The sequence below is a fragment of the Suricata suricatta genome, chromosome 1, assembly GCF_006229205.1.
Source record: "Suricata suricatta isolate VVHF042 chromosome 1, meerkat_22Aug2017_6uvM2_HiC, whole genome shotgun sequence".
Classification (NCBI taxonomy): domain Eukaryota; kingdom Metazoa; phylum Chordata; class Mammalia; order Carnivora; family Herpestidae; genus Suricata; species Suricata suricatta.
The window spans coordinates 193,923,637-193,948,867 of NC_043700.1; the positions used below are offsets into that span (position 1 = coordinate 193,923,637).

A 25,231-nucleotide genomic window follows, 5' to 3' on the forward strand; every position below is an offset into this window, starting at 1 on the left:
GCCTGCTCCTCCCGAGCCCTGGGCGGGCGCTGTCCGCCGGCGCGGTGCTGAAGCGGGCCCCGCGGTCCCGGCGCGCGCCCTGCCTATTTCTGGCTCCTTCTCCGAGTCCCCGGCCTCCCGCGTCTCCGTTTCCCCTCCCTGGTGCTCTGGCTCTTTCTCTCCTGGCGCGCTCCCGCCCGAGGGCCGCTCAGCAGAGCCGGGCGACTCGCCCGCCCGCAAAGCCAAGGGGTGCGGTGGCAGCGGGAGCCCCGGCCCGCGCGGGGCGGCAGTGGGAGCCCTAGGGGAAGCCCCAGCAGCACCCGAATCTCTCTGTGGCTGGACCCTGAGTTCCCCATCCCCCTCAGGAGCCAGGGGGAGAAGTTTGGAAGAGAATCTGCTTTGCGGCAAGGGCGCCCCTGTGCGCCAGCCCTCTGCGCGGAGGCGGGGGCACTGCCACCCAGCCAGCCCTCGCCAGGCCTCACAAACGCGGGTCCCCTTCCGTCTGCAGAGAACACCCTAAACACTGGATGTCCAGAGACCTGGGGTTCCCTGCCAGGAGCAGACCCCACAGGTGGGGAGGGAGGGGTATTGCAGCTGTTGACTTTACAGGAAGCACCTCCCCACCAGAGTTCAGCAGACCTGGACCCTGGACCGCCCCACCCATGCAGATGCAGGTGGAAGGGTGGTCTGCTCCCCCCTTCTCCATTTACATTTGTTCCCTGAAGGCTGGATTCCCTGTGGTTTCTCCTTCCCACCCCCACCCTCACTGTGGCGGTGGGCACTGGACTGTCCCTTGGATGGAACCGATCGCCTGAGACTGCTCTGTCAGAAGCCAAGGGGGCCTCTCGGAAGGGGCATGCACTCAGGCCCACCCCACCCGTGCCACTGCGCCTGTCCCTCAGGCAGACCCCCAACCCCTGTGGCCCAGAAAGGACGCAGAAGAGCCAGTCACCTTCAAACACCCCTCGGGCCTGCCCGGACCTGGCTCCTCTGATCTGTGCTCTCCCCAGTCATGAGCACCCCTGCCTACATCCCTGAAATGGCCACCAAAAACTAGTTTCAGAAACCCAGGGGCCAGGTGAGACCACTTTGCAGGCCCTGCTGGGGAATGGGGTAGGAACCCTCCTCCACAGAGACCCCTCCTCAGGCCCTCCCAGGGGTCCCTGTCAGTGTCAGGGTCCCGCCGGAAGGTGTGAGGGGCTTGTCAGATGATGCTCCCTCAGACCCCAGACCTACGCTCACGGGACGTCAGGTGGGGATGAGAAAAAGCTCTTCCCCAGGCCCGATCAGGGTGACCCGTGACCACTTCCTCTTCTGCAGGCAGAGAACTCCTGGACGCACTTGCATGTGAGTTCTGACCACCGGAGGAGCCACCGCTGAGGAATCAAAGCCATCGTCATGGAGTTCGTGATGAAACAGGCCCTGGGAGGTAAGAAGCAGGGTGGGGGGCACGATGCTCCAAACTGGTCGCTTGCTATAAACCACCATGGCATGCAGACACGCGGGGGCACGGGCAGCACACGGTCACCCTCAGACCTCACTGCACGTCCCCCCAAAACACACCTGCCCACTCCCTTGGTCAGGAAAGAGCCAGGGAAAGGGGCGTAGGGACCAAGGCCGTGGGGGAAGGAATACGCTGGTGTGCTGTGGTCAGGGCAGAGCCCGCCAGACAGTGCTGAGAATGGGGTCAAGGGTTAAACAGCAGCACCCTCCCTTGGACTTGGGAGGAACGCCTGGAGCAGTGTCAGTTTGACAGACACCAGCGGCTAGCCCTGTCAGGGTCTGGTGGCCCCCTGGGGCCTTGTTCTTGGTGGGCAAAGCCACGGGAGGCCGCAGGGTGGTGCAGGGTAGAGTGGGGGTGGGAACCAGAGCTGGAACTGTACCCTGTGGGTTTCACCCAGGGTGGGGGCAGCAGCATGTGCAGGGAGCCAGGGCTGGCTGAGCTCAGGGACAAGAGAAGAGGCCAGGATAGCTGGTGTGGCTCCGGTCCTGTTCCACGGAGGCAGTGCTCTGGGGTGTGTGTGTGTGTGTGTGTGTGTGTGTGCGCGCGCGTGTGTGTGTGTGTGTTGAGGGAGGGGACTACCCTTCTAACACTGCTGACTCTTATCTGAAGGGAATCCTGTGCCTGCTGGGTGCAGAAGGCCATCACCGTGGCCAGAGACCCTGGCTAGGAGGTGGGAGGGCGGTGAAGTCCACAGTGGCACGCACTTGCTCATAGAGCAGTCTGCTCAAGTGGGGCCCGTGGAGCCCATGCAGTGGTCCCCAGTTGTCCTGGTGCAGCACCGGCTCCCGGAGCTCGCTGCGGTGGGAGCCTGTGCCCAGACCCGACTCTGCCATCCTTCCTTTGGTGGCGGCCTCTGTGGGCCACGCCCTGACCTGGTGCCATTCGCAGCCTGGCATGAGTCAGGTGACGCGTCTGCAGTGGTGGGAGGAATCAGGACCGTGTTTTTGGAGGAGGGGAGCCACTGGGGCCATCGTGGCAGGATCGAGGTGCGGACGGCACAGCGCCGTGAAACCCAAGGCAGGGGCCTGTGGGGGGCTGCCTTTCTGCTCACCACAAGTTAAGTGAGTGACATTTGGGCCTTCCTGGGGCCACCATTTCTAAGATTTTGTGGTCAAGGAGAGGCTGCAGGTTGAGTCTAATTACAATGATTACGTCACCGGGACATGATTCAGGGACAAGCCAGCACCCTGGCACCAGGAGCAATCCATGCTCCACCCAGCCAACCCCAGGCTGTTACAGATAATTAATTAGGTGGCTAATTCAGGCCCTGAGGTGGGTTTGTAAGAAAACTGGAATATCTGATCTGGCTGTCTACACGGCTGAAATTAGCTGTGTAATTGCCGGCCTGGAGCCCCTTTGTTCCATCTCAGCCCAGAGTTTCTCCTGCGGCAGCGACGGGGCAGGCTTTTCAGGGTAATGTGGGCGCTGGGGGGGGGCAGAGGTGCTTTGGAGCACCCTCTTGGCGGCCACGCACAGGGTGCCCCCGCCCGGTGCTGGCGCCTGATGCTCACCAGCCCACACTGCTGAGGCTGAGCGCTGCGTGACTTCCAGGGCAAGACCTTGTGTTCTGTTTCTGTGCTTTCTCTCCCTGGCGGGCATCGTTTTCGTCTCTCAGGATGAGCACATTCAGACAGAGGGACAGACACCAGAAGTGTTCCAAGAGAGACAGACCCAGCCAGAACCAGGCACAGTAGGATATAGCTGGGAAACCACTGAGAAAGAGGCGGGGCAGGCTGGAGGGACATAGAGGCAGGAGAGAGAGTGGGGCACAGGCTGGGGGTTGGGCACAGCTGCCACTTTCGGGGATGGAGAATTGGAACAGAACAACCGAGGGGGACAGGGCACACTGAGACGAACACCGAGGAGCCCAGGGAAACAGGACAAGACCCGGGAGTGCAGGGCGCACGGTGGAGGGGCAGACGCAGGGCGGGATTATCAGACACAAACTGAGAAATGGCGTCAGGGCTAGAGACAGAGACCACGCACCTGCACACTCAGAGGAAGACCTACAGCAGGAGCGAGGGAGGGAAGGAGTGAGGCCCAGAGGGAGCCCCGTGGTGACGGCCCTCACAGCCACACTGGCCGGCTCCACGAAGCCCAGTTCAGTTGTGGTCACCAGGGACGCCCGCAGCTCACGGGGCTGCTGCGTCTCCCTGACCAGGCATCTCACAGAAGGTCTGTGCTCGGGACAGAGGCTTTGAGGTGGCTGCCTGGGAGGAATGGCAGCTACAGGACTCCAGAATCCAGGGTCAGAGCAGCAGGGAGTCCACCCCCTCCCCCCTCCCCCCAGCCAAGTGCAGGGCGGTTTCTGTAGGGCCTTGTCCACTTGGGGGCTCAGGGTATGAGGAACTGACAGCCCAGAATTCACAGGGTGCCAGTGCCAAAGTAGCTCTGCCACAGTTTGGACAGTGGCGAAAGCTCAGGCAACCCCAGGCTTTTCCTGTGAGCCCTGGTGACGTCTGCTGCCGCCCGGTCCCTGTGGTCCAGCCCCTGCTGAAGCCGAGCCCAGCCAGTGCACTGCTGTGTGGCCCTTGCTGAGAGCCTTCTCCTCCACTGGACTTCCTGGGGACCACAGGGCCACCTGGGAGCAGGGCACGGACCCCTGGGCGCCTGCCACACTACAGAAGAGAAGGGGGAGGGAGGGGGCTAGGGGCTGCCCTTAGCACCACCGTGGGTGGGCACAAGTGTCCCGCCCTGTCACATCCCAGCAAAGCCATCGGCACTGACCAGTGACCTCACAGACACCTCGTGTCCAGCTGCTTCTCTGCAGGAGGTAGACAGGCATGGGCCACAGAGGAGGGGACAGGTGGCTCCCGGGGCGCCTTCCCCTGATGTGGCAGCATCTGCAGACACTCCAGTCCCTGGGCCCCTGGAGTGGACACGGGAGGAGCTTTGCGTGGTGGCTGTCTCTCTCCTGAGATGCAGCCTGAGAGGGTGGGGTCCATGGGGCATCTGCTCTCAGGGCCTGAGCTCTTTGTGGAGTGACTAGCGGGCACTTTTGGCTCCTTCAAACTTAGATGTGGCGCCCTGGACACGGGTGTGCAGGGTCCGCACTGAGGCGGGGAGCTGAGGCGCCGTGCAGGGCTGGCTGCGGAGGGGTCTCCTGGGGCCAGATCGGCGGAGAAAGCACCCAGCTGTTGGCAAGTTTGTTCTCAGAAAACATCCTGGAGGCTTTTATGGTCTTGGGCCACCCCAAGATCCACCAAGACCCCCTGATCTACTGCTTATCCCTCAGAGCAGAAAACACGTGCAAAGTCTGTGGCAGCAGCTCGAGTGGTGGACTGGGGCCGGTAACAAAGTGGCCAGGTGCTTGGGCCACTTGTATGGGGACCTGGGGCCCTGGATCCTCAAGGGTGTAATTTGAGAAAACGGTTTTCCCCCAAGGCTAGGAAGTGGCACACGGCCCTGGAGCGTGGGCAGCTGTCAGCGCAGTGTGGTTGGTTGTGGGCCCTCATCAGGCTAAATCAGGCACCACATGGCTATTTTGGCCGTAAACACTGGTTTTTAATGCTGGTTATCCTGTTGATTAGCCTTAGTATGACACATTCCATGTCCAGAGTGTGCTCAGGTCCCTGGGGATGGTTGCGGGGGCATGGGGAGGGCTTCAGGGAGGAGAGGACGTCTGAGGTGGGATTCAAGGATGTGCAGAGGAAATTGGGGCACAGCATGTGCAAAGGCCCAGGGGCTGCAGGGGTTGGGACAGGTGTGGAAGACCGCAGAAGATGGAGGAGAACGTTATAGGACAACAGTGGCCGCCCAAGGGAGGGGCTTCTCACCAAGCACACTTCTGTCCTGAGCACTCCAGTGGCCCACTGCTGCTGTGGTCACTGGGGCCTGGGGCCACCCTGGGGGCAGAGCGCCTGGTCTGGGCTTGGCTGAGAGGCTGTCCTGTCTTGGTGAGGGCATGAGGCCTGTGGTCTACTGTGTGAGGAGGATGGGGCGTGAGGGTCAGAGAATGAACACGGACGTGTGCATGTCTGAGTGGGGACAGCCTCTCCACCGAGCAAGACTGTGGGGGCATGGAGGAGGGCCACCCACACCTCCGTGGACAAAAGAACAGCGTTTCCCGGGTACACAGCCCAGGGCGAGCCTCTGAGGGCTTCTGCACCCTGCGGGTGGCAGGCTGTCTGCTCTCTGCTGGGCCACCCTCTTGGGAGTCTCGTGGGGCCGGGTCGTTGAGTGTGTCGAGGCTGCCAGGGTCAGACCCCAGAGGAACCAGGGCAGCATCCTCGTGAATCACACAAGCTGGGGTGTGGGGGCAGTGAGCTGAGTCTCCCTCTGGGAGCTGGGAGCCCTGGGCAGAGAAGCCCCTCCCTCGGCGCTGGCACCTTCCCCCACTGCAGGGGCCAGTTGGGGGCCTCCTTCCTTGTTGGGCACCTGCTTCTGTTAAGCAGCCCGAGACCCCGCCTTGGCTGGTGCCCTGGCTCCCAGCCCGTGTGCGCCTGTGGCTGCTTCCGGGACATAGCGCCAGGAGCCTGAGGTCTTCGCAGCTCGGGAGGAGCTCTTTCCCAGACCCGCCTTCACCTCGCCTCGCAGACCCTCGCTTCACATCAGGTCAGAGCTGTAGAGACAGCCTGAGATCCTGGGTGGTCCTGTCCGGACCCCCAGTAACCCGTGGGACTCGCACTGAGGGCGAGGCCGGGCACCCCCACCCGGTCCAAAACCCAGGTCCTGAGGGCAGGGCTGGTCCCACGGCTCCCCGGCCCGGGGGTCTTTTGTGGGGCTGAGGCTGCCCTGATGGGCACTACGAGGTGAGGCCAGGTCCTCTGGCCTCGGGAAGGACAGTGGAGCCACAGGCCGAGCTGGGCTGCAGGGGGGGACGTGCTACAATTCTGCCCCAAGAAAGATGCTTTTGATTCACGTTAGAGAAACAGAGAGGGGCCGGGAAGGCTGGTCCCTCCCGTGTGAGGAGGTGTCCGGTGGTGGCTCGGCAGCTCTGTGGTGCCACCGGGGCCCGGCTTTGGCTCCGTTGTGGCCCTGTCATCCCACGAGCTTCCCTGGGCTTCCATGCTTGGCCTGCTTCGCCCAGTGGCCAGCGCTGCTCTTGGTCCCTTTAACAGGGCAGGAAGAAGGGAGGGGCCCAGGGAACAAGCCCGTGTTCTGCTTAGCTGATGTGTCTATGGGAGCTTACAGAGGGGTCCCATTTGTGGGTCATGGGAAAGAAGGGTCTGTGAAGGTGAGGCCCAGGCGGGCACCTCACCCTCCAAACAAGGTGGGCGGCACTGGGCAGGCAGCTCACAGTACCTGGCTTACATCAACTTGGGAAGTCTGGATTTCCAGATGCATCAGCCCTCCAAGGGCAGGGGCGCCTCCTCCTTCCCCTGCTCACCCCTGAGAGCCGGGCTCTCCCCGGGCAGCCCCCAAGAGCCCAACGATAAAATGCCAACATCATCCAGAATGGGCTTCCCAGACGGCCTGCACGTACCTCCCCCGGCGCAGGAGAGACGCCACTTGCCCCACATGTCTCAGGCTGGAAGGCGCACAGAGAAGCTGCCTCTTCTCCCTAAAACAGTGAAGGACAGTCTCCCCTCAGGGGAGCGCGGTCCTGGCTGATGAAGCTACAGCTCGGTTGTGAAGCTTTCGCCCCAGTGTGGGAATAAGATGGATATAAATGCACTTCAACTGGTAAAGTCATTTATTTTTTTGCCTTGTTGGTTGGCAAGAGATCCTGGTTGGGATTAAAGCATTTGTTTTAATAGCTCCTGTGTGACGGGGCTCACGGTGATCTTGCACGAACACCAGGGACTGCTCGTCTGGCTCTGGAACCTCGCACATTTAATGCTGGGGCGTCAGACCAGCAGAAGGAGCATCAAGTCTGGACAGACCCTGATGCCGCCGATTTCGGAGACTCTGGCGTGGTAAACCCGAGCCCAGGTCGTGATGGGCGAGGCAGGGGAGGACAGGGCCGTCCTGAGACTCCTGCTGGTGGCCGGCAGCTGCCCAGCACCCCTGTGCCGCCCAGGGGGGGGTGGTGGCGTTGGCTGGGGTCCCCGCACTCTTTCCTCCTGGCCTGTGTGTGCTTGGGCGTCGTACACATCTCTTGTCTGGGGTTGCTCTCACTTTGCTCATCTGGATGGGGGTTGGGGGGACATGGTCCCTCTCACTCTTGCAGAAATCAGCCAGGAAGGACCTCTGGCTTCCTTTTTATAGAAATAGCCTGTCAGGGTTAAGAAAGCGTCCCTGTTCCGTTCTATAGGTCCCCTTTGGTCCCATGGGCCTGTGAACTGTGACTTCCAGACTGAGGAGATGGGCTGAGGTCAGGTGACCACTCAGGGCCCAGCAAAGGGTTGGGGTGCTGGGTTCTGAGTGCTGGGTGCCATGTATTGTGCCAGGTGCTAAGTGCTATGTGCTGAGTTCTGAGGATGCTGGGTCCTTAGTGCTGAGAGTGCTGAGTGCTGGGTCTAGGTGCTGAGGGTATTGTATAGTGGGTGCTGTATGCTAGGTGCTGAGAGTACTGAATGCTGGGTTCTGGTTGTTGAGGGTGCCATATAGTGGGTGCTGGGTGGTCAGTGCTGAGTGCTGTGTCTAGGTGCTGAGAGGACTGAGTACTGGGTTCTGGGTGTTGACTATTGGGTCTGAATGTTGGCTGCTGACGGTGCTGTGTGCTTGGTGCTGAGGGTACTGAGTGCTGGGTCTGGGTGCTCGGTGCCAAGTTCCTTGCAGACGGGGACTCAGGAGGTTGACACTTGGGTCCTGCAGCCATCGGGAGTGGCTCTGACAGGCCCTCCAAGCAGGTTGGGGGCCACACCTGTGCCTTTTGGCACCAGTACTGCTTCTGACATCTCCGTGCACACGGCAGCCTCGTCCCGGCAGAAATGATGGACCTCGTGCTGAGCCTTCCTTTTTGGGCTGGGTAGTGGGCTTCTGGAGGGCAGGGTGCTCCTCACTGCATGCACCCCAGGCTGTGTTGGCCCCAAGCCTCTGCCTCCACACTTTGGCCCCCAGTGGTTTAAGAGCAAAGCCCACAGGCCTGGGGCCTCCCCGGAGAGGCAAGGACAACAAATGCTTTGTGTGTGTGGCAGGGGGAGGCGTCTGGAGCAAACAGAAGAGGAGGGGTGAGGGCAGTGGAAGAGGAGGGATGGGGGCAGTAGGAGAAGAGGAGGGGCGAGGGGTGGAGAGAAGAGGAGGGGTGAGGGCAGTGGAAGAGGAGGGGTGAGGGCAGTGGAAGAGGAGGGGTGAGGGCAGTAGAAGAGGGGGATGGGCTTGGGGAAGCCTTAGCAGAGCTGCTGGCCTCAGAGATACGGGACACCCTGGACTTAGCTTTCCTTCAGAAAGAAGGTTCTGGAAGTGCGGACTGCCACTCCAGGCTTTGTACCTGGTCCGTGGCCGTGAGGGGGAGCAAGCTTCCCTCTGAGTTGCCCAGACCCATGTCGGCGTCAGTCTCCCCTGTCCTTCCATCTGTCCATCAGGCCACGTGGATGCCCTGTCCAGCAGGCCCGCCCTTCCCAGGCCAGAAACACCGTGGGAAGTCCCTGAGACTCAAGGCCAGGAGGCGTGGGGACCTGGGGAGTTCTCCTGTCCCTGGTCCTCGTCCCCTTCAGCTGATGAGGGTCCTTGTCCAGCCTCGGTGTCAGCACTGGCGAAGGGGCGGCCGCCGAAGGGGCTGAACGGAGGGCAGACCCGTGGAGATGGCAGCCGCTCTCGAGCTGTCCGGCTGCCATCTGTCCAGGAGCTTGGCTCTGTTTGGGCTCACTAATTGGCGTTTTCATCTCGCTTCTGTCTCTGTTTGTCCTTGCCTGAAAGCCAAGACCTGAGCTCTCGCCTGGCGCCCAGCTCCCCAGGCCCCGGCCCCCTCCCCCTGGGGCAGGGAGCATCTGGTGGTCACGGAGGGGAGGGGAGGGGGACTTTTTTCACGGCTGGAGGAAACTCCTCAGATGATTAGTAAAGGTTTGCAAAACCACAAAAGCAGTTGACAGCAGAGGTGAAGTGTTCGGGGCACAAAAACCAGAGGGGCGCCCCAGAGAATCAGGGTCATGCACTCAGCGCAGCAGCAGTGGTGACTGGCTGAGGCAGGCCCAGGGCCTGCGTGGGGCTCCGGCACAAGGCATCTCCGGGTCCCTCTCCAGCCGGTGCCTCACAGTGCCTGAGGGAAGGCCCCCAGGGTGAGACAGGGCCCCCAGGGCCTCATGCGGCCCCTCCAAGGAGGGGTGGGGACTCCGAGCCAGCTAGGACCCTGCAGAAGCCAACTTGTTTTTAACTGATTCGTCCTTGCTTGTTATTCTGACCTTGAGCAGTGGGCTGAGGTGGGAGCTGGCCGGCAGCAGGCTGTACTCCTCCTTTGTTCCTTGACCTTGATGGAGAGGAGACCCTGTCCTAGGCCTTCCCCTCGGGGGCTCTGCAGGGCTGCCGGCCCATGACCAGGACTTGGCTGTGGCGGAGCGTCCCTCGTTCCGTGGGCATTGTTACAGCTGACGTGACTAATGTGGCCGGTCAGCCTAACTTCACCTTTTTAAAAGGCTTTCCTGCTGTTTTATGTATTTTAATATATGGACTTAGATTTCTTTTTAAAAACCTTCTGCAGGCTTTGGCACCTACATGCCCTTTTAAAACATTATTTCAGTGCTCGCTTCAGCAGCACATATACTAAAACATTATTTCAGCTCTGATGACATGTGTGTCCTGAGCGCTTGCCAGTGCCAGCACGGGGCTTCTGCGGCCAGCCTCCGCCACACCAGCCTCCCGTCTGGGATTTGGATCCAGGAGATTCCTATTGCAGTGCATCCTCTTAACATATAAGAAATATTTTGATCTTTGCATTCAACTTAAAACTTTTTAAATATTTATTTTTGAGGGGGGAGGGCAGAGAGAAGGAGACACAGAATTCGAAGCAAGTTCCAGGCTCTGAGCTGTCAGCACAGAGCCTGATGTGGGGCTTGAACCCACGAACCATGAGATCATGACCTGAGCCACCCAGGCGCCCATGTTCAACTTTATAAAAGATATCCGTACCTATTTATCTAACATGAAAGTAGATGTTTATTGTAGGGAATCAAAATAATACAGAAAAATGTAAGGAAGTGATACAGAAAATTGAGAAGCAATGTTGCTTTAAAATTCACCTGTTAGAATCTCCCATTACTTTATTTAAAAATATTTTTTCAAGGAGGGATGCCTACAGATCTATTTCTAATTTTAAAAGACTCTGCAAAGTCCTCTGTGCTGTAGGGTTCTTAGAACTAGTCCGGGAGGGCCGGCCGGTGGCTCCTGAGGCTGAGAGGAGAGGGCCTCTTGCCTGACTGGCTCAGCAGTAGACCCGGTCCCGGGTCCCTCCTCACAGCAGCCCTTCGGAGGCGAGGGTTTCAGGGAAGTCTCGGCTGGTTTGTGGACGGATTTAGACAGAAACCCACCCTTTGGGTGATGGGCACAGAATCAGTATAGACTTTACTCCAAGTTCAAGGAGCTGTTTGTAAATATTTATCAAACTTCCCCTCACCCTCCTGGCAGAGGCGTGGGGGGAAGGTGTGATTCTGATCGACACTGAATAAGAGAATATGGAACTTAAAAGGAGCATTTTCCTCAAGTCACCCCCGAGAAGTGTCCTTGTGTGCGTGCGTCCCCGTGTGCTTCTTGGCTGTGTGCTCATTCCGACCAGCTCAGACGTTATGGGACAGGGGGCACTGAGCTCTTGCCAGACCCCGGCCCCACGCTCCTACCGGGGCCTCGTCTGCCGGGTGCTGGCGTCATCAGGACGGCGTGAGCGCGTTCGCTGGTGCGCCAAGCAGGCCAGTACAGACACGATTCTTTCTCACGATAAAGCCTTTGGTTTGCCCTGCAGCCGACATGTGTCTCGTTTTCCATTTGCCCAATTTTCTGTGGACTCTCACGCTTCCCACATCAGCAAGCAGCCCTTACCACGACACTTCTGTGCTGTGGAAGGTTCCAGATGGAGTGCAGCTGCCCCAGGGCTCTGGTGCGTCTCACCCCCACTGCATTGGCTGCTGCCCAGGCTGTCACTCAACCCGGGCTGGGTCCTTGGGAACTTTCTGTGGCAGGGTGCATCGGGAGGAAGTCTCTGTGTTGTGCCTTCACACTTGATTGGTAGTTGGTTTTTAAATTTTTTTGTTTTTGAGAGAGAGTGCACGCCTGTGTGCATGCACAAGCAGGGGAGGAGCAGCAAGAGGGAGGGAGAGAGAGAATCAGGTGGGCTCCATGCCCAGTGCAGAGTCTGACTCAGGGCTTGAGCCCATGACCCGGGGATCATGGCTGAAATCGAGTCAGAAGCTCAACCAACTGAGCCACCCAGATGCCCCAGTGATGTCTTCAGAAGAATTTTGCCCTTAAAATTGTGAAGTTATGGGGCACCTTGGTGGCTCAGTGGGTTAAGCATCCGACGTCAGCTCAGGTCATGATCTCACAGTTCACGGGTTCAAGCCCCACATCAGGCTCACTGCTGTCAGTGCAGAGCCTGCTTCAGATCCTGTCTCCCTCTCTCTCTCTGCCCCTCCCCTACCTGCACACATGCAGGCACATGCTCTCCCTCTCTGTCAAAAATAATAAACATCCAAAAAAAATGGTGGTGTTATTTTTTTGTTGTCTTCCACCTTCTAAAGTTGCTGTTGAATCATCAGATGCTATTCTTATTTCCAGTGCTCTTTACATGACCTGCTTTGTTAATCTCCTCTCTCTAGAGGCTTTTACAGTTTTCTCTACAGCTTTAGAATTCTGAGGTCCCAGGATTTTAATTAATTGATTGATTGGCTTACAGTTTATTTGTCTATTTTGAGAGAGCGAGCGAGCGAGCATGGGAGGGGAGAAGGGGAGAGGGTCCCAAGCAGGCTCTGTGCGGTCCGTGCAGAACTTGACTTGTGACCTCACAGCCCATGAGATGGAGACCTGAGCCAAAATCGAGTCGGACGCTTACCCAGCTGAGCCGCCCAGGAGCCCCTGGGCTTCCGGGTTCAGGGGCCTTGCTGTTGTCTGGCCTCGAAACCGCTGGTGAACGGCGTTCAGTCCCCGACACCGGTTTCCGTTGCTCCCTCGGCCACCCTGTCAAGTGCTCTTCCTCCCCCACCCCAGGGGGGCTCTCCATTCCTGCACAGATTCTCTGTTTCCTTTCTTTCTCCTTCCTTCCTCCCTTCCCGTCCCATCCCTTCCCTTCCCTTCCTCCCTTCCTTTCTCTTTTTCTTTCTTTCTTTCTTTCTTTCTTTCTTTCTTTCTTTTTTTTTCTTTCTAGTTTATTTACTTATTTTGAGACAGGGAGAGAGACAGTGCACACAAGTGGGAGAGGTACAGAGAGAGAATGGATTCTCTGTTTCTTGTATTTTCTCTCCTGGTTTCCATCTCGATATCTTTTGTTCTACTTTCTGGGAAGTTTCCTTAATTTCATTTTCTAACTGTTCAACTGCCTTTAAGATTTTTTTAAAGTTTATTTATTTGAGATAGAAAGCATGAGTGGGGGAGGGACAGCGAAAGAGGGAGAGAGAATCCAAAGCAAGTTCTGAGCTGTCAGCACGGAGCCCGACTTGGGGCTTGATCCCATGAGATCCTGACCTGAGCCAGAGCCTGACGCTTAACCGACTGAGCCCCCCAGGCGCTGCTCAACTGCATTTTTAATTTCTACATTTGTATTTAACTTCCAAGGCTCTTTTGTGTGTTCTAAACTACTCTTTTTAAAAGTTTCCCTGTGGGGCGCCTGGGTGGCTCAGTCAGTTGAGCATTTGACTCTTGGTTTCAGCTCACATCATGATATCACAGTTTGTGGGTTTGAGCCCCGTATCAGGCTTGGGATTCTCCGTCTCTTCCTCTTTCTGCCCTTACTCTGCTCTCTCTCTCTCACTGAAAATAAATAAACTTAAAATAATATAGGTAGATAAAATGCAAATAAAAATGAGGGCCACCCCCATCCTCTGTGCTGTCCATGTCCTCTGGGCGCCTCTGGTCTTCACGGTGGAGACGCTCCTGGGCTGTGCATTCACAGTGACTTATGAAAGCCTGGCGGGGGTCTTGGGTGCTGTGTGGGACTCTGGACTTACCTGTCATATAAGCTCGTGCTGAGCTGGTCGCTGTGTTTGGGAACCCCCCAAGAATCAGGATCTTTAGGTCTTGTTTGGGGCCGTGGTTCCACTTCCGCAAAAATGGACCCTGTGTGCTGGATGGCAGAGTCTGCCAACAGGGCAAGGGACAGGGGCTTGGGGAGCGTCTTCTCTCTGTGCACTTAGTGCCCACCTGCAGCTGGACAGTCTGCCTCTGCGCCAGGTGCCCGGGTCTGCAGGGCTCTCTCTGGTCCGGTTTCCCCAGGGAGACGACGACTTGAGTCCCGCTCGATGCGTGGGTGGTGGCGGAGCCCCGTGTGGGGAGCACGGGCGCCCCTTGCGCACCTCGGCCCCGCCCCTCTGCTTCTGCCGGCCAATCGGTGTCCCCGCAGGGTCTCCGCGCGGCTGCCTTCCAGCTTCCCAGGCCCGGCCTCTCACCTCCGTGTTCTCTCCTTTCCGGTTCCGTTCGGCCTCGTGCGATTATACTTTTAAATTTCTTTACTCCCACCTCAGGGGGCTGTGCAGGGTGTCGACAAGCGCGTGTGGTCGGTCCGTCACCCGGCACGGCGTCACGTGGGGTCGGCCCGTCACCCGGCACAGCGTCACGTGGGGTCGGCCCGTCACCCGGCATGGCGTCGTCACGTGGGGTCGGCCCGTCACCCCGCACAGCGTCACGTGGGGTCGGCCCGTCACCCGGCACGGCGTCACGTGTGAGGGGGTAGGCGTGCAGCCGGCACGTGGTGTGCGGATGATCGGAGTTCGCAGCTGGTATCTGGCGCCCGGGTGAGCGGGCACAGCTTCACCGCCATCGACCTACCCGAGGAGTGCCGTGCGTCCCCGGCCCGCGCTTTGCTCTTCCAGACCGCGAGGCGTGGACGTGTCCGCACTTGCGTCCTGTCGCCTGGTCAGTATTTGCTGAGTTCCTACCACGCTCAGACAGACAGTATCAGCGCTCAGGAAACACCGGCTCCAGTGTGGGAAACGGACGAGCGTGAGTAGGTGAAACGCCAAGTCCGGCCGTCGTAGGTGCTGGGCGAGAGGCGGCTCGCAGAGGACACTTGTCCCTCTGGCAGTTTGTCATTGGAGGCGCTGGTGCCAGGGCTGCAGGAGGAGGCACCTCCGGGGAACCAGTCTGTCCTCCCACTGGGAGCGGGAGGCCGTGGGAGGAGGTGCGCTCCAGGCCTTGCCTCTAGAAAGATGGCACAGCCTGGGGCCCCGACAGTGGAGACAGTGGAGCACGGTGCGTCGTCACCTGCGTGCTCCCCACGGGGGTCCTGTGAAGCTGGCTGATGAATAAAATGCGCTCGTTTTAAATTAAATTCATTCAACATCTTTCACTTACTGAACAAGGTTTGAGCACAGTGGAGTTGCTATTTACGACTTATATGTTTGAGGTGAATTTTCTATTACTTACTAGTACTTTTCTGTGCTTGGTTTTTGCCATTTAGCTCTGGGGCTCAGCAGTCTCATCGTGTGTGTTTATATGGTCGGCTCCTCGGGTCTGGGGGCGGTCTCTCTGTCGTGGGCTGACCCCCCCCTCGTGCTGGCACCTCCCATAATTGTTCACTGGGTCCAGACATTCTGAGTTTTGTCCAGTTAGGTGCTAGATATTTGTTTTCCTAAATATGCTCGTGCGCTTCTCTCCAGATGTGCTCTGGTCGCTGTGACACGGCCTCTCTCCTGCCTTATTCTGGGGCTTCATTAGGTGGGTCCCCAGGAGCGCTTAGTCCACGGGTGATTTTCCCCGAAACCGAGGCCACCCTTCTCCCCGCCCTGACACGTGCAGTGGGGTTCAAGGCCTTTACTGCTGTGGCTCTTGGAGCACTCTCATTAAAAGGCAGAGATTGTCAGGGTGCCTGGGTGACTCGGTTGGTTGAGCGTCTGACTTCGGCTCAGGTCATGATCTCATGATTCGTGAGTTCGAGCCTCGAATCGGGCTCTGTGCTGACAGCTCGGAGCCTGGAGCCTGGAGCCTGCTTAGGGTTCTGTGTTTCTCTCTCTGCCCCTCCCTTGCTTGCACTCTTTCTCTGTCTCTCAAAAGTAATAAACTTTTAAAAAAGCATTAAAGGGGTGCCTGGGTGGCTCAGTCAGTTTAACGTCCAACTCTTGATTTTGACTCCGGTCATGATCTCACGGTTTGTAGGTTCAAGCTCTGCATCAGGCTCTGTGCTGACATGCAGAGCCTGCTTGGGATTCTCTCTTCCTTTGTCTCTCAAAATAAGTAAACTTAAAAAAAAAAGAAAGAAAATCAAGACCCAACTTTCTGGTGCCCAGAAGAAACTCACTTTAAATATAAAGACATAAATAAGGTAAAAGTAAAAAGATTGAAAAGATGAACCAGGTTAATATTGATCCAAAGGAAGCTGGACTGCCTACGTTAACATGGCACAAAGTAGACTGCAGAGCAGAGGGTGTTTCCAGGGACGGTGAACTTCCTCTCCTAGTGACAAAGATGCTGACAGGTCACAAGGGTGTGACCGTCTCACTGGCTCCACACCTAGTATGGGTTGCGAAATACAGATGTGCAAACAGGCAGGTTGAGAGCATAAAGGACAAGAAGATCCCTCAATCTGGGGGGAGACACCCAGCAGCTGATGGAACAGACAGAAAAGCAGTTGGATACACGAGACTGCACCACTCTCCACAGACCTGAGCTGGTCGACATTCAGAGAACACTCCCGATGAGAGCAGGATACGCAGTCTTTCCAATACACACGGAACAGGCACAAAGACAGAACATACTTGGGCCCTGAAACAAGTCATGATGAATGTGAAACATTCCAATCACACAAAACGCGTTCTCTGACCATGGTGGCCACAGTGGCGTGGAACGAGAAATAAAGGACTTCCGGCAAATCCCCCCAAGCGTTTGGAAACTAAACAACACACTCTTACATAGTCCATGGGTCTAAAGGGAAACTAGAAAGTGTGGTGAACTGAATGGAAATTAAAAAATCAGAATTTGTGGGATTCACTAACGCAGTGTTCAGAGAAAACCTGTCCCTAAATACCCCTATTCAAATAGGAGAAATACCTCAGATGATTAACCTCAGCTTCTAACATCAGAATCCAGGAAAAAAATAGCAGATGAAACGTGGAGTAAGCAGAAGAAAGGAAACAATGAAGTTTGGAGCAGGAATGAATGAAAAAGGGAAAAAGAAAACCAAAGCTAGTTCTTTCAGATTGATAAAACTGGGCTTGTATCCAAAATCTATAAAGCACTCTCACTATTCAGTATAAGACCAGCAACCCGTTTACGAAATGGGCAGAAGGAGACTGTGGACTCCAACGCTCCCTTGGTAAGCGGGCTGGGCTGTCAGGGTCCCGCCGCCGTGATGGTACGTGTTGGAAGCAGGTACCCTGGAGGGGATGTGATGAGGACACTCCCCCTCTGGGGTTCCCCCCCGCCAGACCTGTAGCTTCAGTACAGGCGTGAGAGAAATGCCAGACCCGAATTGTGAGACAGAAATCTCCTAAAAAGTCCTCAAAGCTGTCAAGGTCATCAAAAACAAAGCAAGCCTGGGAATCTGTCAGTCAAGAGGAGTCTCAGGAGACACGACAGCTGAATGTCACATAGTGTCCTGGATTGGGGCTGGGACAGAAGGGACATCAGGTGAAAAGGACGTCTGAACATAGTATCATTACCGGCATAGCGTCTTAATTGTGACAAATCTATCACATTAACGTAACGTGTTAACAACGGAGGAAACCGGGTGCTGGTATGTGGGAACTCTGTGCTCTTTCTCCAAAAATCATCTGTAAATCTAAAATAAAAGTTTGTTTTTGAAAATGTGCAAAAAATTTGAATAGGTGTTCCACCAAAGAAGATATAAAAACAACCGTTACTGTCGGCCGTGAGGGGCCAGCCCTGCCCGGCCACCTGGACCGCTGGAGTCACACCGGACGACAGCCGGCGCGGACAGGGGCACAGAGCAACAAACGCGGGTCTACACGCAGCGGAGCGGGGGCCTGGCTATGGTGCAAGCAGTTTGGAAAAGAGTTCGGCGTTTCTTCAGAAGTGGACCCTAAATGTACCACATAATCAGCAATTCCCTGCTAGGATCTGCCCGCGAGAGCTGAAGGCCCCTGTCCACACACAGGCTCAGAGCATTTATTCATCAGAGACTCAAACTGGAAACACCCCCGATGTGCACGGGGCACGGGCAGGCGCGTGGAGAGACTGACCACGTGCGTCCACGTGACGGGCCGACCAGGCAGTAGGAAGGGAGGACCCGCTGATAGGCACAGCCGTGAAAGCTTTAGGCTGAGTGGATGGAACCAGACCCGCCCCCCGGTTCCTCCCTGTTGTAGGATTCCATTTATACAGAATTCCAGGGAACACACATTAATCTGAAAGGACAGAAAGTAGGTCAGCGTTGTCTGGGCTGGTTTGGTGGGAGGAATCACACAGGGCCACCCGGAAACTGGGGGAACAGATGTGTCCGTGACCTTGGTGGTGCTGACAGCTTCATGGACGTGCCCAGAGGTCACATTGCATGACTTCTACGATGTCACTTGGCTCTATAACTTTTAAAAGCAGGGTGCGAGACGAGGACACCTGTCTTTGCCGTGGCTGTGCACGTGGGCGTGGACTCGGACCAGACCCTGAGGTCCCGCCCGACGCCCGCCTCTGTTGGGACCAGGAAGGCCGCGCAGCAGGCAGCAGTGGATGGGCAGGGCCGGGGTCTCAGCAGCCCCCGGCCTCTCCCGATGGAGGAGGACGAAGGGTCGGCGCACCCTGGTCTCAGCAGCCCCCGGCCTCTCCCGATGGAGGAGGACGAAGGGTCGGCGCACCCTGCCCCTGGCCGCGAGCGGGGGAGGGGCAGGGCGGCCTTGCACTTCTCCAGGAGAGGCCAGCAGGGACAGGAGGCGGGCCACCCGGGAGCCTTGGGCCGTGTGCGCCGCAGCCTGTGCCCACGGGTGGCGATGGGAGCATGATCTTCTAACGCAGAGCCATCTTTACTTCCCAGAGACGGACCCCGCTGAGAACCAACTCTGTTTTCCTGCAGAATTCTGTAAGCCATGGCAGCGCCCCTTCCCGTCTCTGGGTGGCGTCCCACACTGTCCCCGCAGGAGCCGGCCCGCTGCTCTCATCTCCGTTGCAGTTTTTGGCATCGTTCTTATGTAGAATTCACAAAAATAACCAGGGGAATTTCCTTCTTTTTTCTCCTTTCCAAGAACATTTTAAGTATCATTGGAATTATCTGTTTTTTGAATGTTTGAAAGACTCCATCTGTGAATTCTTAGACATAGTCTCAGTTTTTGACAACATTCTTTAGAAAATCTGCTTCATTCATGTTTTCAGGCGGGTTAGAATACGGTGTACGATATGTTATTTGATCGTTTTCATGTCCATCTGCAGCTATTTCTCACTCGTTTTTCCTAATTTTGTAACCTGTATGGTTTCTTTGTCTTGGCGCCCTTAGCGGCCCTACCTGCAGCCTGACCCACGTCGCCCTCTTCACGCACTGGCTCTGCTGCCGGCTGTGCCCACCCACGCCTCCTGCTGTCCGGGGCTGCTCCTCTGTGACGTGAGGCCGGCGTGTGGCTCGCTGCATGTGTCCTGCTGCCACAGGAGCGATCTGGGGGGTCCGCAGCACCGGCTGCCCTCCTGGGGATAGGGCTCATGGAGGGTGCTCCTGGCCCCAGGTCCCGGCACGCACTGATCGTGGTTCGCCCAGATCTCCTAATGCATTTGTCGTCAGAAAAGGTCCCTACCCACCGCAGCCCGGAGGTGGGCATGCTCCTGGTGTCACTGTTTCTCGGGGGTCTCTACTTCCCGGACCCTCAGAGACATGATCTTCTTCCTGCTTTGAGAGCACTGAGGTGGTCTCTGCAGCTTGACATTTTTTTTTTCAGACATAAGATTGTAGGTTGTTCTAAATTTATACTTCTCAGGGTGCCCGGGGGCCCAGTTGAGCATCCAACTCTTGGTTTTGTTTCAGGTCATGATCCCAGAGTTGTGGGATCGAGCCCCATGTTGGGCCCTGCAATGGCAGTGTGGAGCCTGCTTGGGATTCTCTCTCCTCTCTCTCTCTCTCTCTGCCCCACTTCTGTGCACTTGCACTGTCTCTCTCTCTCTCTGTCTCTCAATATAAATAAATTAGTATACTTCAATTTTATGCTTCTCTTTCTTTGTGACAAATATGAATTGTATAAGGTGCAATTTTGTCCATTTTTCAGTGGGAGCCCACTGGCATTGAATACATTCACAGTGCTGTGGTCCCGTCCCACCTTCCATCTCCAGAACTTTCTCATCTTCCCTGACACTCTGTCATTAAACACTGATTACCCGCTTCCCCCAGCCCCTGACCATCCACTTCCTGTCTCTGTGACTCTCCGACTCGGGCGAATCCCATACACGCAGAATCCTACTGTGTTTGTTCTTCCCTGCCTGGCGTGTTTCATTCAGCATGACATTTGGGAGGGTTCATCCGTGCAGTGGCAGGTGTCAGAATTTCATTCCTGTTTTGGGCTGAGTAATAGTCCATTGTGTGGTTGGACCATCCACCATGGGATGGACATTTGGGTTGTTTGCACCTGTCGGCCGTTGTGAGTCCTGCCGTCTCCAGTCCCCCGGGGGAGCGCTTCCTGGATCCCCGGGTGCTTCTCCGGTTTCTTTCAAAACTCCACGCTGTTTCCACAGCGGCTGTGCCCTTTCCCTCCCCGCTGACAGCGCCCAGGCTTCTGGTTTCCTCACCAAGGCTAGCTTTCTGGTTTTCTTTTTTTTAACTGCTATTATTTTGTAATAGTCACAGCTGTACAGTGGGGTCTCATTGTGGTGTAGAGCAACATCTCATTGCTTTTTGTCCACATTCCATGACTTTGAAAAGGACTCATGCTATTTTGTTCAGGGTTTAGGTTTGGTGTGAACCTGGCTTGTAACCTGCCTATCCTTCTTCTGTCTTTAAATTATCGTAAAACGTGGGTATGTTCGTACACAGAGCTTTTCTCCGCCGGCTTTCCGAACAAGGCGTCTGTGCCACTCCTCTGTCTGCACCTGGCCGTCAGCGCACCCGCAGTGCCCCGCGCTCACAGCCTGGACTCCCTGGCGTGGGCGATCATGACCATGTGGCTGTGTGGCCAAGATGTCACCTTGGCTCCGGCCGGGCTGCAGCTGCGGCAAACAGGCCCGAGTTCCTATAGGGAGGCGCGTTTGTTCTGCCGGGACTGCTGGGGAGGGGTGGGCTGTGGGGTTGAAGGCCGGCTGGAGAGGGTCGGGTGGCTTGCGCACACTGCCGTGGCCGCCCACCTGTCCCTGGAGGCTGGGAGAGGGCACACGTGCCCAGCATGGACGTTGTTTTCAAACGTCTCCAATCTGGTGACCTTTGCACCGCCTGCAGCTCGCCGGACGTTTCTGAGACTCGCGGCGGGTGCGTCTTTCTTCTGGCGCGTGAGTTGGGCCTTTCCTGACATCTGTACTATAACCGTATGAATGTTAATTTGGTCCAAACCCCAGACAAAGAAAGAAGAAAGAATTATTGCAGTTTTAGTTGGAAGTATGATCCGAGTTGTGCGCAGTCACACATTAATCTTGGTGTAACTGGTACCTTTGCCATCTCAGGCTGGCCTGTCGGGAATTCGCGGTGTCCATGCAAAGCCTCAGGTTTAAGAGGACGATGCTTTCTATGTGCAAGTTCTGTGGATTCTCTGCTAAACTTATTCCAAAGTATTTTCTACTTTTTATAGCTATTGTGGCTGGAACCTTGCCCCTTAGTGAATATATAGCACAAGGCAGTTAATTTGCATTGTGAATATCACAAGTAGCCGGTCCACCTCATTTCCCTGGCTGTCATGAGTTCTTTTTTTTTCTTTAATTTTTTTTTAACATTTATTTATTTTTGAGAGACAGAGACAGATCATGAGCCGGGGAGAGGCAGAGAGAGAGGGTCACACAGAATTGGAAGCAGGCTCCAGGCTCTGATCTTGTCAGCACAGAGCCCGACGCGGGGCTCAAACCTACGAACTGTGAGATCATGACCTGGGCCGAAGTCGGACGCTCAACCGACTGAGCCACCCAGGCGCCCTTGTCATGAGTTCTTTAGGTGTGTGGCCATGTCACCAGCAGAAGAGGTGGGTGCAGGGTGGAGAGAACTTGATATTTGTATTTTCTTATGGAATTCAGCAGAACTCCAATACACTGTCCTACGGCGTGTGCACAGCTGCCTGCATCCCCCCTTCCTTGCAGCCGGGGCAGGGAGGCCCCGTGGCTGCTGAGACCCCTCCCCTGCCTGTCACTGCTGCCTCCCCCAGCCCATCCTGCCTCCCACAGGGACGGGACACAGCGGCACCTCCGGCAGCCTGGTCTTTGATGCTGATGAAGCCCAGGTAATTCTTCTAAGGTTCAAGTCTTCCGTCACTTACGTGAGAGATCTTCGTGTGAGATCAGGCTCACAGAGATTTTCCTTTTACGTTTTCTTCAAGTAGGTCTATAATTTTAGTCTCTACAGTTAGGTCTAAGATTGAGCTTTCCATAAGGAGAGAGGCGAGGGAAAAAACTTAGTGAGCATTCATTTGCATGGGGATGTTTCAGTGCCTCTTGAGAGGGGCTGCCCCTCCCGCCTGAGTTAGCTGGGCAGCTTGGTCACTGAGCAGTGTTTCATCCCAGACTAGGACATTAGCGGTAGGGTTTGTTAAGATTTTACTTGTGGCCAAGTGCATGTTACATATTTAAAATAATTTTAAAGTTCACTATTTGCCAGATATTTGTTGACCACTTACTACATGCCAGACACTGTTTTCAGGAGTAGTGGACAAAGTTCCAGAAAATGAGCTTGAGGAAGAGTAGCAAGTGCAAAGGCCCTAAGGTGGGAATTTCAGAGCCTGTAACTCCACTCCTGCCTCCCCAGGGGCATCGAGGGAGGAGGATTGGCTGGTAGGGGCCTAGGCAGGGCCTGGCAGCTCCCAGCTGCTGGGTGGGTGTGCAGACCTCCTGCCCATGCTTTCTAATCACTGGCATTCTGTGAACTGTAGTGAGTGGCTCACTCCGGCTATTATTGGATTTCCGCATAACACTCCCTGCCCCCACCAAGTATAGGACCCACTCCTGAGTGGAAAGATGCCCCCACCTCATCCTGAGCTGGGTCATGCCCCGGGAGGTCAGCTGAATGCAGGGGTTGTCAGCTGGATCTGCGCCTCCAGCCCTGGGCACTGGGTCCTCACTCCTCACTTGGGAAACTCAGGCTCAGAGAAGAGTGAGGGGAAAGGTGGGGTAGACTCCAGCCCCTTGCCGCTGCTGCTGCCCCTTGGAGAGAGCCTGGGACCCCCAGCCTCAGATCCCACCTGCTCCCACAGTCAGAGGCTTTGGACCTGGGTGCGGGGTGGAACTGCTGGGTGTCTGTCTCCTCGTCGGTAAGCGCGGCTGGCGGCTGGGGAGTGGGGGCCCCGCCCTGGCTGGCCCAGCTTGTCCGCGCCAGGGCAGCAAATGGCATGTTGGGTTTCTGAGCCAGGAACAAGCTTCCCACAGTCTCCGCTGTGGTGCTGGCTGCCCTTCTAACTCCCAGCCAGGTAGGGCTTCTGGAAGTGTGTTCTGTGCAGCAGTGGAGGCCATGCAGGGGAGGGGGGTGGGGCAGTGGTCCTGGCCATGTGGCGCCTTGGATGCCCCAAAGGCTGCTCCCATTCAGACTGAGTGCCTTAGCTGCCAGCCAGTGTGGCACTAATCCACACCGCTGCACAGTGCCCTCTGGTCCCCTTACCCCTGGTCTGGGAGAGGGCACCCAGCCTCCCAGGGTGGCCCCTCTGACTGATGGGCTAGCTCCTCCTTTGGCTTTCCCTGACCCTCTGGCCAAACGGACCATCCAGAGCTCAACTAGTGCCAAGACAGGAACACCAGGGACCCTGGGGAGCCCATGAAACTCAGAGCCAGAGGGCCCTGGGCCAGCCCTCCCAGGCCCACACTTAGTGTAGGAGAGCTCAGCACACAGCTTGTACTCAATAAATGCATATTTGATCACTAGTCTTATAGCCCATGTGATGTGTTGAAGACGCATGTTTAGAGCCACCAAGTAAGGGTGCCCCTGCAGCCCTCACCCCTCCCAGGAGAGGGAGGAGATCAGACTGATTTGCCAGTCTTTGCTGGGAAGGAGGAAGAATAGCTGGTCACTCTCACTTTAGTGTGAATTCGCTTGTTCAAGGGGGGAGAGGTACATTGGTGCTCTGGGTGACCAACAGGCCAAAGAGGCTGGGAAAGTTGCAGCTGCTTCCTGGGTTGTGGGAGCTCGTTCCCGCCCCTCCCCACACCTGCTGGAGGCAACAGCAGTGCCCGGAGGGCAGAGAATCTGCCTCGTCATCTGGGCAACGATTGGAAGAGTAAGTGACTAGACTCTGTGACCTGCTCTCCCTTGAATCACCAGCTTGAAAGATGCTTTAGAGAATCTTGCAGATGTGTCTGACCCTGAGGTTGTACTTTTCTGTTAGTCTGGATCTGTACCAAAATGGCTGGTGCAGGAGAGCTCCCTGTCCCCACAGTGACGTGGTGGCAAGTTGGCCTTGGCCTTCCCACCCCCCAGAGACCCTGCGGTAGTTCCTAGCAGCTAAGAAGGCCCACAGGTGTGGGTGGGGCCCAGCCTGACAAACACCTAACTTTGAGCCCAGAGCACTTGGCCGGCCGAAGAGTTGTGCTGCTGCCCGTAGTCCGAGGCCTTCCAAACCGCTTCCTCTGCTCACAGGGCTGGGTGGGCGGGGGTGGGGGAGTATCATTCTTGAGTCATCGGCAAAAAGGGCATATGGCACAGGTATCTGCCGGAAAGGGATCTCCCCAGGTTCAGTACTACATGGACCCATGCAGTATCACAGGAGTGAGGCAATACAAGCACGTGAAACAGAGGTTCAGAACACGGAGTGACTGAATGCGGAGGGAAGGGGGCAGTACGGAGCCGGGCCTCAGAGCCGGTGCGGGGATGGAGGCCCCCTTGGAGAAGGGGAGTGGTGTTAGCGCCCCCCCTCACAGACGTACCTGAGGGATTCTTGTGCATTTCCGCCGCACTGTTCATCCCCAAGGCATGGACTCCGCCAGCCCTGGGCAGTGCATGTGAGGGCTCAGAACGGGATCAGAGGACAGAGGCAAGACCCTAAAAGACCTGTGTCAGTGAGGCCGACAAAAGGGTGTCGTGGGAGTGGGATTGGGCGGTCACTGGCCCTTACTCAGGAGGAGGATGGCAGGCACAGAGAGCCCTGGGGAAGGGGGCCCCCTTATGAATGCGGCTAGTTCCCAGGAAGCCTGCAGGGCTGATGGGAATGGCTGCCTTGCTCCTACTGGCCATGCGGGGGCGCCCAAGAGGCTGACCGCCCCAGGGTGAGATCGGCCCCCCACCAGCCCCACCCACGGTGCCTGTGATGGGCGGCCCGCTCTGCTCCCAGAGGCCAGGGCTCACTGCGGTGCCAGCCAAGCTCCAAGGCTGTAATTACGTGTCTCTGTCCTGTGGGCCAAGTCATGGAGGGCGTCTGGGAGGTGTTTTGTTATTGCCTGTGAATCAGGAGCTCATGAGAAAAGTGGTGGCTGATGCAGCAGAGAAATTAGGGCCTTGGTGCTCCTGCACACACAGCCTCCCGCACACACGGCCTCCTGCACACACACGGCCTCCCGCACACACGGCCTCCCGCACACACACGGCCTCCCACACACACACGGCCTCCCGCACACACACGGCCTCCAGCACACACGGCCTCCCGCACACACACGGCCTCCCGCACACACACGGCCTCCAGCACACACGGCCTCCAGCACACACACAGCCTCCAGCCTCCAGCACACACAGCTTCCCGCACACACGGCCTC

At 56.8% G+C, this 25,231-nt stretch overlaps 1 protein-coding gene across 1 annotated transcript in view; it reads left to right on the forward strand.

The window, feature by feature from the left end:
* Positions 1 to 528: 528 nt before the first annotated feature.
* The window catches only part of CPLX1 (complexin 1), a 34,236-nt gene continuing 9,533 nt past the window's right edge, over positions 529 to 25,231 (forward strand). Inside the window, exons 1-2 of the mRNA XM_029949849.1 lie at positions 529 to 550; positions 1,300 to 1,408. Of these exons, the coding sequence (XP_029805709.1) occupies positions 1,378 to 1,408 (31 nt within the window). The 5' untranslated portion in view covers positions 529 to 550; positions 1,300 to 1,377. The remainder of the gene's footprint in view (positions 551 to 1,299; positions 1,409 to 25,231) is intronic.